The sequence below is a fragment of the Pollicipes pollicipes genome, unplaced genomic scaffold (assembly GCF_011947565.3).
Source record: "Pollicipes pollicipes isolate AB1234 unplaced genomic scaffold, Ppol_2.1 Scaffold_4219;HRSCAF=4965_pilon_pilon_pilon, whole genome shotgun sequence".
Taxonomy (NCBI): Eukaryota; Metazoa; Arthropoda; class Thecostraca; order Pollicipedomorpha; family Pollicipedidae; genus Pollicipes; species Pollicipes pollicipes.
Genome location: NW_023596448.1, coordinates 2,976,878 through 2,986,437, shown reverse-complemented (window position 1 = coordinate 2,986,437; position 9,560 = coordinate 2,976,878). Strand labels below are relative to the sequence as shown.

Here is a 9,560-nt window from a genome sequence, read left to right as displayed (position 1 = left end):
ATGGATATCTGTACATTTTACTGCTGAAATGCGTCATATGTCTTTACTTCGTGCTGAAACCGGAACTCTGCATTTAAAATCATCAAGATAAGTACCAATCAATTATCTGATTAGATGATGTTCACTGGCCTCCTTAGGTGCTGTGAGCTCATGAAGGAAGTTATATCTCACAGCAGACGGTTCTCTAGCAACTGTCGCCGCGTATGGGCGACATGTCCGTCCTTCCTCAGTTATGCACGTGTTGGGGGTGCCGGAGGCGTGTCGGTCACGTGCCACTGGATCACGCTCGGTTTCCGTGGGCGTTGCCTTATTGCATGTTGCATAATATCGTCATTGAGTAGACTCAATAATAGGAAGCGTGGGACACAAAACCGACACCCAAGAATGCGTATTGATGTCGTTACAACCAGCGGCACTTCCCGACGAGAGCAACTAAGTTCCCCTTCCTACCTGCCTACATTTTACCTGAGGTGCATCCTGCTCTTCGCTTTCGCACGGTGACCAGACCTTTGCCTGTTTGTTAGGGTGACATCGATGGAGTCAGGTTATCACTTATCGTTAAAATCTTAACACCCTACACTCTTTTACTTCTTTACACGGCTTTCCTACCACTCATTTTCCTTTCATCCCGCACCACGGGCTTCAGTTCTTATGAACGACGGCAAATGGTTATAGCTAAGAAACGTGACCGGAAAAAGGCATCAAATTGGAGATTCTTGTATCTGAAATAGGAAAAAGGAGCCAGATAGAAACACACAAGTATCCCGATTTATCGATGGTACTTCGAAGGCACTTTAAAGCACGTGGTTGTATAAATTTCAGCAGTTTGAACAACTATGTTCTGATATCGCAGTAAGCAAACGCGCTCTTTTTTGGGAAAAACTCAAAAACACACAACTTGGTACCTCGGATTGATGGTAATGTCCGTAACTGAAAATTAGGTGAATATACGAACAATGCCAACAAATGAAGTGTAATATACCGTCATTCATATGACGGATTTCCTAGTACATTTCTGTCAGTATGTCAACAATTGCTCCTCAAACTGTCTTCCCCACACTCCGGCCACATGCCGCGGTCCCGCGTCCCCTATCGTCAACGCGTCAAATATTGTTTATGGAAACATGCTTGAAAAAAACACCACCTATGCCCATTCCAGAGCTGGCGATTGACATTCGTGGGTATACCTGTCATTTATTTCAGTGACGTTTAAATAAAGAAAACAAAAAATCATTTCAGTTATAGAGTGGAACCTTGACCAAAAAGTTCTACTCAGTAAAAATCCCCAGTGACATCTGAATGCGCTATTATTTCCGGACATAACATTGAGACTGTTCACATATGAGCTGGACAGCTTAAACGTTGATGTGTCGTAGATCATGTTAAAGTGGGCAGTTCTGTGTTGGGGTTCAGTAAACGTAGAATGCACGCATGGAGAGCAGCCAGTGGCACTGAACCGATGACTATTGTTGCAAAATAACTGTTGCTGTGTCTTTGAAACCAAGCACGGCTCAAACTAACACCACAATTGTTCATATTTCCATCGCGCCAGTGCATTTCACTGCGGCACATCACGTTTCACCGTCAAATAAACGAAATCGTTCATTTGATTTCCCTACGTGGTCTGTGAATGTATGCCTGGATAAACACCACATCATCCCTTATCTTCTCACGGCCTTGAAAAGTATGATGCCCACCCAGACACAACATACTGAAACCTAATCTCAGCGAGCTATTTGCTTTGCTCATACGGGCAAGGTTTGTTTCCCTGTTGATTTTGTTGAATACATGATTGGAAAGAACACGCATAGTTCACTAGACTTAAATCAGTCAGCTTTCCCGACAGGAAAAAAACGAAAGAAGGCCCTTCTTGGGGTAAAACTATGTCGTGGGGTCCCACCGTACCCCACTCACCGCCACTTCCGCTGCCAATGCAACACTTTCACGCCGCAGTTTTAAAGACTGTTATACAGCCCTGAAGCCCACTGCCGACATCGGACTGTCATCATTGTTACTGTCTCTGCGCGTGTATGCAAGCTTCTTGAGGCGGGATGTGTTCAGATAGCGTGCGTGTTGAGAAGTTTGTTTCCTCGCTACGTTTCGACCTGAGATGTTAAGATCGCTGTAAGACGCCCGCCACATGGTGCTGCATAACGCAAACGGAATCGTAAAAATGCGACTTACTTGCACCACCAGGCCAAGGCAAGAGTGACTTCTGGAAACATGTTAAATACTGTCATCAGGTCGGACATTTCTGTTGAATAATTGGTCGTCCAAGCCGGTATTCTGCTATATAATGGTGCCAAAAATGCAGAATAATGAAGGTGATTAGTTGTGAATCAGCGACTGATAATTGGTGATGACAAAATGATGAATCATCACCACATTGCGTTGTCACTGTTTTGATCGCTGCGAATAATACGCACATAAGGTACAGAAAAACCTGTATTTCCACGACAACCGAGTTTGCAACGAGTTTTCTCATACGACAAACTACAAAGTGGTCATTTCCACTAAGATAGTACAGCGTAATAAATCTTTCAGCCAGATCAAAAAGCTTACGGAACAGATCCGTTTTAATATGGGATGTCGTAATCCATGAGCCGAGTGCGAGTCGTAGTTAGAGCGGCTGACGACTCCATACGGATGATGGGACGTAGACGTCGTAGTTGTAGCCGAAAGAACGTCCGTTAGCGTCCGTGGAGGGTCCGTGTCCTCCGTGGCTGTGACGGATCCGTGTCCCCCGTAGGCGCTGACCCGTGGCCGGTCCGTAGTTGTACCCCAGAGAACGCCCGTAGGTCCGTGGCTGGATCGTGTCCTCGGTGGCTGTGGCTTGAAGCCGTGCATCCCATGGCTGCGGCTGAATCTGTGGCCGAAGTTATACCCCAGAGAACGTCTCGTAGCATTAGGGCCGTGTCCGTTTCCTCCGTGGCCGCTATGCATAGCCGCCATAGTTGCCATGGCTTCGGCCCGCGTGAGAGCAATTGAGTAAAACAGCAGATGATGAAAGTGCACGATAGACCAGTTGTCCGTCGAAAACTGTCCACAAAATAATTTGCCCTCAAAAACTCTCCAGAAAACAAGTTATCATGAACATTACCAGCCTTTTTAGTGAAAAACTACTACCCGTAACCAATTACCCCCATTGCCCCTGCCAGGTGCTTATGTCGTGGAAATTGTTACTTTTACCAGTATCCAATGAAAGAAAGAAACTTGTAAAGGGCACATAAGGAGTGTTGCAAGCATCTTGAAATTATCCATACTTGACATTTCACGTTGATATTCGCGCCGCAGTTGACCATCGCCAAGTTTTACAAGGTAGCTGAGGAGTATGGTGAGTGGTAATGAACGGTATGTACGTAAGTATAAGTATGACAGGCTCTCCTGAATACAGTCAACTTCGATGCTCTTCTAGTGACGTCTTATAGTATTTCAACTCTGTGATGTTTTAAAAACATAATTTCTAGTACGTTATCGAACACAACTTTACACCTGTGAAAACAGGGTATTTGAAAACAAGCGGCTTTAATACTCTGAGATGTATTGCTAAATTGTCTGTTAGATACAAAGATATACGAAAGAGTACAACTGCATTGTTTGTTTCTTGCGGCAGCACAGAAAAACCGAGGAAATATTTACAATTTTACCTGGAACTCTGTCTCGTTATGGCATTTTTAAGAAGGATGGACTTAACCGGCACAATTTCGAAGACATCCTAATTAGAAGCCAATTGGGCCCTCACCGCCGAGCAGTGAACAGCTGTCGTCAGTCAGCGTCCTGGAACTGTACCACTTGTTTGTTTTCACTTCCTGATCATCCTGACAATCCTTGCGGTCGTTTCCGTATCACCCACTGCAAGGTGGCCACGTATGTTCTCAGAACATGGACGTAGATGCATTGGAAGCAACAATGAGCCATTACCGCAGTAACGTTTATATTCTACCGTCGGTGTCGACGTTTCAACGAGAATTTCGGCTTTCTGCTAGCTGATGTTCACATCTGGTCTCCCCAGACCATTTCTAGATTTCCGTGAAAGATTCCTGCCCTTATGTGTCTTGATCCACCTGAAAATCGTATAACGTTACAGCGACACCCTTGCTCGTGTCCCCTGGCGTCACGTAACCTGGTCGCACCATTCACATTCCTCATTGCTGTCCGCGGGCACTTTGGGCGACAGGTGGTCTGTGACCTCACGGCTCGGTCACCAACTTCCGCAGAAGAAAGCCAGCCATACCGGGGTTTCCCTTGCGCGACATCACGATGTGACTCGAACGTCAGGAAAATACTGTCTTTCAGACGAATTATAGAATTTATCATCCTGGGTTCGACACACAGCAAACCCCAATATTGCTCGTTACCTGTGACACGTGCCGGAGAGTACATCTCTGAGCGTACATAACCTAGATCGCAGGTATGTGTGGTACTTTGTGAATGGTAAGACGTTATCGACCTGAGGGAATAATTTGGCATCGCATATCCGAATATTGCAGCGAAAGTTGGCTGCAACAATGCTGTGTTGCATGTGTCAGATCATTCTCATCTGCCACCCATTCCTGTAAATGCGACGTGTGGACGTCATGACGTCATGTCGGATGGATGTCGTCGGATGTGGACGTCATGTCGGATGAATGTAAACGTCTGCGCCAGCATGTTGTATATGCATATTGGTGGTAGCATATCGGACATTTCGCTAACGGTAAGCCAAACGATCGGATACCCAGACTCCCCGAACAGCATAGCACGCATAACGATGCTGATTATAGCCATACACCACATATATTGACGGTATTATGGGTTATTTTGGATGCTGTTAGGGGCTTTTTTCTTTTAATTCATGGAATATCTCCTTGGAAGAGCTGAGTAGACCTATAATCCTGTCTCACGAGCGTAGCCTTCCGTACGCTGTTCTGTCACGCACAGTATGGGCAAGTATGGCGAGTTGTGCTCTCTACGGATTCCTTTAAATGAGACCAGTACTATCGGGACGGACGATTATCATGATGTCCTGCGCGTCGATCGACAGTTTTGCTGATTCGCCATGATGCTGGTTTACACAGCCCATGTTCCCTCAACGTCCTCGGTGATGACGAAAATTACAAGAGTCTGGAAGTGAAAGCATCTAAAAGAGCCTGTTTCGAGAACCTACAATAATGCCTGTTTTAAGTCCCCAGCCGCATCAGGGTCCTGATGAAGTACTGGCTTTACCCATCTTAGGGCCCATGACCATGCAAGTTGGTCTTCGACTGTAACGTGGTTTCAAGTTGGTGGTCAGTTCATCGTCGGTAGTTTAATGAACTTGCCATGGTTGGAGATTTCGCGGGGTGATAAACACCGTCCAGATGAAGGCAATAGTGTTACTCTGCTGGCGAACAATTGGGACCCTCTCTGCTTACAACTAAGACTGGATACCGTTTCATTCTGGTTCTGATCTGCGTCAAATGCCGTACGTGTATGTTGATACTGGATTTCTGCTTGCAAAGCTATCAGCGCAGGCATACATCCAATGTTGTGTATTAGCTGATGTTTGCGGACTTCCTAACGTGTTAGGAGCTAATGAAGGAAGTCATATCTTCCAGGAGACTGTGTGTCGGTCCAGCTGTCGTCGCCGTCTGGGCGATACGGCCGGCGCTCCCAACACCTGCACTTGTTGGGGGTGCCGGTAGACTTGCCGGTCACGCGTCACTGGATCACACTCTGTCCCATGGGCGTGTCTGTATTAAGTATTGCATGATACCATCATTGGGTTAGAGGTCACGCACAGTAGGAACGGAGAATGACAATTGCAATCTAACAATTCGGCTGTATGGCTATAGCTCCTGCCCGCTTCTCATTAAGAACTAATTCATGCTTGATACCCTGTCCACCCTGCCAAACTTGTATGGTGATGGAGCCTCTTCATCGTTGCTTTATACGGGACCAGGCCCGGTCAGACGGGTATATAAAACTGCGTTCCGTTTTGCATTACCTTAAATCTTATAACCCGGTATTTTTCAATTGATTTCCTTTACTCCCGCGTCAGCAGGGACGGAAAGCAGGCTCGGCAGTGACGGACAAGCGTAACGATATCATGCTAATAAACGTGACTAGAAAACATGAGAGTGGAGGCTGCCTTACGTGAAATCAGAAGACGAAAACTTGATGAACGCATAGAAGTGGCATACTTTATGAACGGTCATGTCAAAACCACTGAACATCACACGGCCATACCCATACCAGGAGATTTAACAGCTATGTGTGATATCACAGTAAGCATTTTGTGATTAATGGCGGTCAAGTATGTTAACAAGTGCTCGTCAAAATTGGATTCTCTAAATTAGAGCCACATGCCGCAGTCTCACGCTCCCTAACGTCATTCCACCAACCACGGTTAATGCAAACATTCGTGAGAAACAACTGCATGGCCCATTCTAGGGTTCGCGAATGATGTTCATCGTAATGTGAATGTACTTCATCGACATTTGAATTAACGTAACCAGTCTTTATTTTCACAGCAGATGAACTGACACTACAAATATCTCGCCCAGCGGAAATCAGTCACGGATCAATGCACCAACCACCGCCGAGCTTATCTTTTGGATTGCTATCATATGAGCTGACTCGATTGAATTCGGTCACTAACCAGTCCGGGTCACTAAGTCCTTTATCCCCTTTGTCTGATGCGAATTGTCAATTGTGGACATTTTCAAGATAGTTCGTGTGATACACATTTCTAGCCATAATTATCTTCTTTGTTTCTGTTAGTTCGACTGAAAAAATCCAGAACCGCAAGAACTTGAAGAGGAGAGGGATGGAGTGGTCGTTGTTGGTTGTAGGTAGTACTTTCACATGAGGACTTGAAATTTTTGGACAATCTGATTTTTTGGACAGTTTTTTTCACGGGCACGAATGTTGACCGGTGGGACGCTGGATGAGAGATTAAACGAGAACCTCAATTGAACGGAACCTTGGTCCATAAGATTAGTCGCACTCTGTAACCAGCTTTAGGTCCAACTGAAGCCCGGCCAGCTGGGGTGTGCGATGACGCCGGTGGCAAATGTCTGAGACGATTTTACCGTGTGCTTTTACGGCGCTGTCATCGCGCTGTGATATCGTCCAGCGAGTTTTTGATTTACTTTGATCGGGAGGGGTCTGGCAATGCTGCAAGTAGCGTTGCCAGATAAGTAGCGTTGCCTCGCCTTATAAGCGGCCAGCTGCCCTCAATCGGCACCACTGCTCCTACAGCTGGACACCCCTCCACAGCCAAGAAGACGCCAAGCTGGTGGTAAGTGATCACGGTAGAGACTATGCATAGCATGCAACTTCACTTTCCAAAGTTCAAAGAATATCGTGACTTAAGTGTCTGCTCTCTTCCTTGTTATAATCATCAGCTATATGCACTAGGAAAATCCCTTCCTTGTCTGTCCAGGTCAGCTGCATCATGGGTGCAAAATTATTTCCCCATCAGTTTCGCTGGCTATTTGGTATACAGTTCTCCGTGCGCAATTTCGAGGAACGCTGATAGCTTGATAAACTGACATCTAGCCGACGATCCGTTTCAAATTCACTCTGACATGTCTGTGCTAACGAGCATGCGTGTTCCGTCTTCAGCTGGTTCTGCTCGCCGCCCTGGTGGCCGTTGTCTCTGCCTCACATGGCCTTAGCCATGGCAGCCATGGCAGATGGCAGCAGCTATGGCCATAGCAGCCACGGAGGAGGAACAGACACGGCCCTAAGGGCTACGGACGTTCTCTGGCTACAACTACGGTCACGGATCCACCGCAGCCACGGGGGACACGGATCCGGCTACGCCCGCCACGGACGTTCTGTCGGCTACAACTACGTCACCTACGCCCATTCCGTATGGAGCCGCCAGCCGCTGTCACTACGAATCGTACTCGGCTTATGGATACGCCCACCCATTAAGAAGGATACGTTGTGCGAGCTTTTGATCTGTCCGGCTGAGGGATTTTGTGCTGCGTGATCTTAGCGGAAATAATCGCTCAGAGTTTGTCGCACGCTGAGAAAAACACTCCTTGCGACATCCGTTGTCATAGAAAATGCAGGTATATCTGTACCTGATGCGTATCTTTGTTTACAGAAGCAGTGACAATGGCGATGGAAGGCGGTTGGTGAATGAAATCAATTGAGTCATGACGAAATGTCATGCGTTGCTTCACAACCAGATGCCTTGAATTATCTGCACATGTTTCGCTTGGCTGTTAACACGTTGTTAAACAGCATGTATACCCACGGCCTGGACAGTCGATTATGCAATAGAAATGACCTGCAAGGTGACAGTACTCAAATGTTGTCGGATGTATGTTTCTTCTCTCTTCTACACAGCCCTAACCTGCTGACGCATGCAAGTCGCATTTTTGACATTCCGTTGGTGTTAAAGGAACTGTGCCGCTTTGTGCATATGTCAAAACATACTCTAGGAAAACCTCAGGATATGATGCCTGATAATAATGTCGAGCAGTGCCACTAAAGCACAGTCAAGACATGGTAAGAATATAAATTATAATCGTTTTCGATTCCAACTTACGGTGTCAGCGCGATGTAACAGCAGGGATTGGCATTCGGAACTAATCGGGACTATGTTTTGCAGTCGCACGGTGACGTCTTCGTGGGGACGACCCAGGGCGTTTTCGTGTTGAAGGACATTACAATGCGGGTTGTTCTATAATCGTTTTCGAATACTCCTAGCTTGTTATTTCTAATCAACAGGGTCTCAAGACGTTTGACAGTACGTCTGTTAGCCACGCGGGGGGTTTAGTTGTTGGCTGTAAGCTGTGACTGTAAGTTGGTAAGTACTTTCGCGTAAATATCATGCATTTAGATAAGGCAGTAGTTATAGGTTGTATATATAATATATATATATATATATATATATATATATATAATATGTAATAGATGCGCTGATATGTTGGCAGCATGTCATTTTTTTTTTGAAACTGCGAACCACAGTTTTTACGTCACCAACATTCCAAGGATTTAACGAGGAGTGATTGCCAGCCATTACCACCGCTCGAGGCTTATAAGAGCACGTTTACTAAACAGAGAACTGTGCGGTCTAGGGCAATATTTCCACCTAAAGGCTTCCAACAATAATTATGAGTGAGGTTGTTTCGTCACATGTGGTTCCCATCGCCCGGCCCAGGCACACTGCCGGGGCGACGGGCTTGACGTGGGGAGGCTACTAGACATGAAGCGACAATGTGGACGGTATTTCTTCGGAAAACACGGCGTGAAGGCGTCGTGGCCTCGTGATGAATGGACTGGTGCCATACCCGGCCTACGCACGACTGTGGTCTCACGTCCATGCGCGGCTTCGGCAAGCTCCTTCTCCTATGCGCTCGGCGTACCGCCCGACCCGCAGGCGGGCCACGAGCACCGGACGCCCTCGTCCGTCCACACGTACGGTGCTGTCCTCTGTCGGCGGGTCGCGAGCGCCATGCCGCGCTCGCTCACCTCTGGTGCTGCCCTCTGTCGCCAGTGCCGATGTTGGCCGGCAGATGGCGCCTGTTCCGTTCCAGCCGATACCCCGGGCGGCGCCCCACGAGCGACCTCCGCTGGTCTCG

At 47.0% G+C, this 9,560-nt stretch overlaps 1 protein-coding gene across 1 annotated transcript in view; it reads left to right on the top strand.

The window, feature by feature from the left end:
* LOC119095678 (cryptochrome-1-like) overlaps positions 1–9,560 on the top strand; it is a 26,193-nt gene that overhangs the window by 10,140 nt on the left and 6,493 nt on the right. Inside the window, 1 exon segment of the mRNA XM_037218534.1 lies at positions 9,359–9,396. Coding sequence (XP_037074429.1) covers positions 9,359–9,396 — 38 coding nt within the window.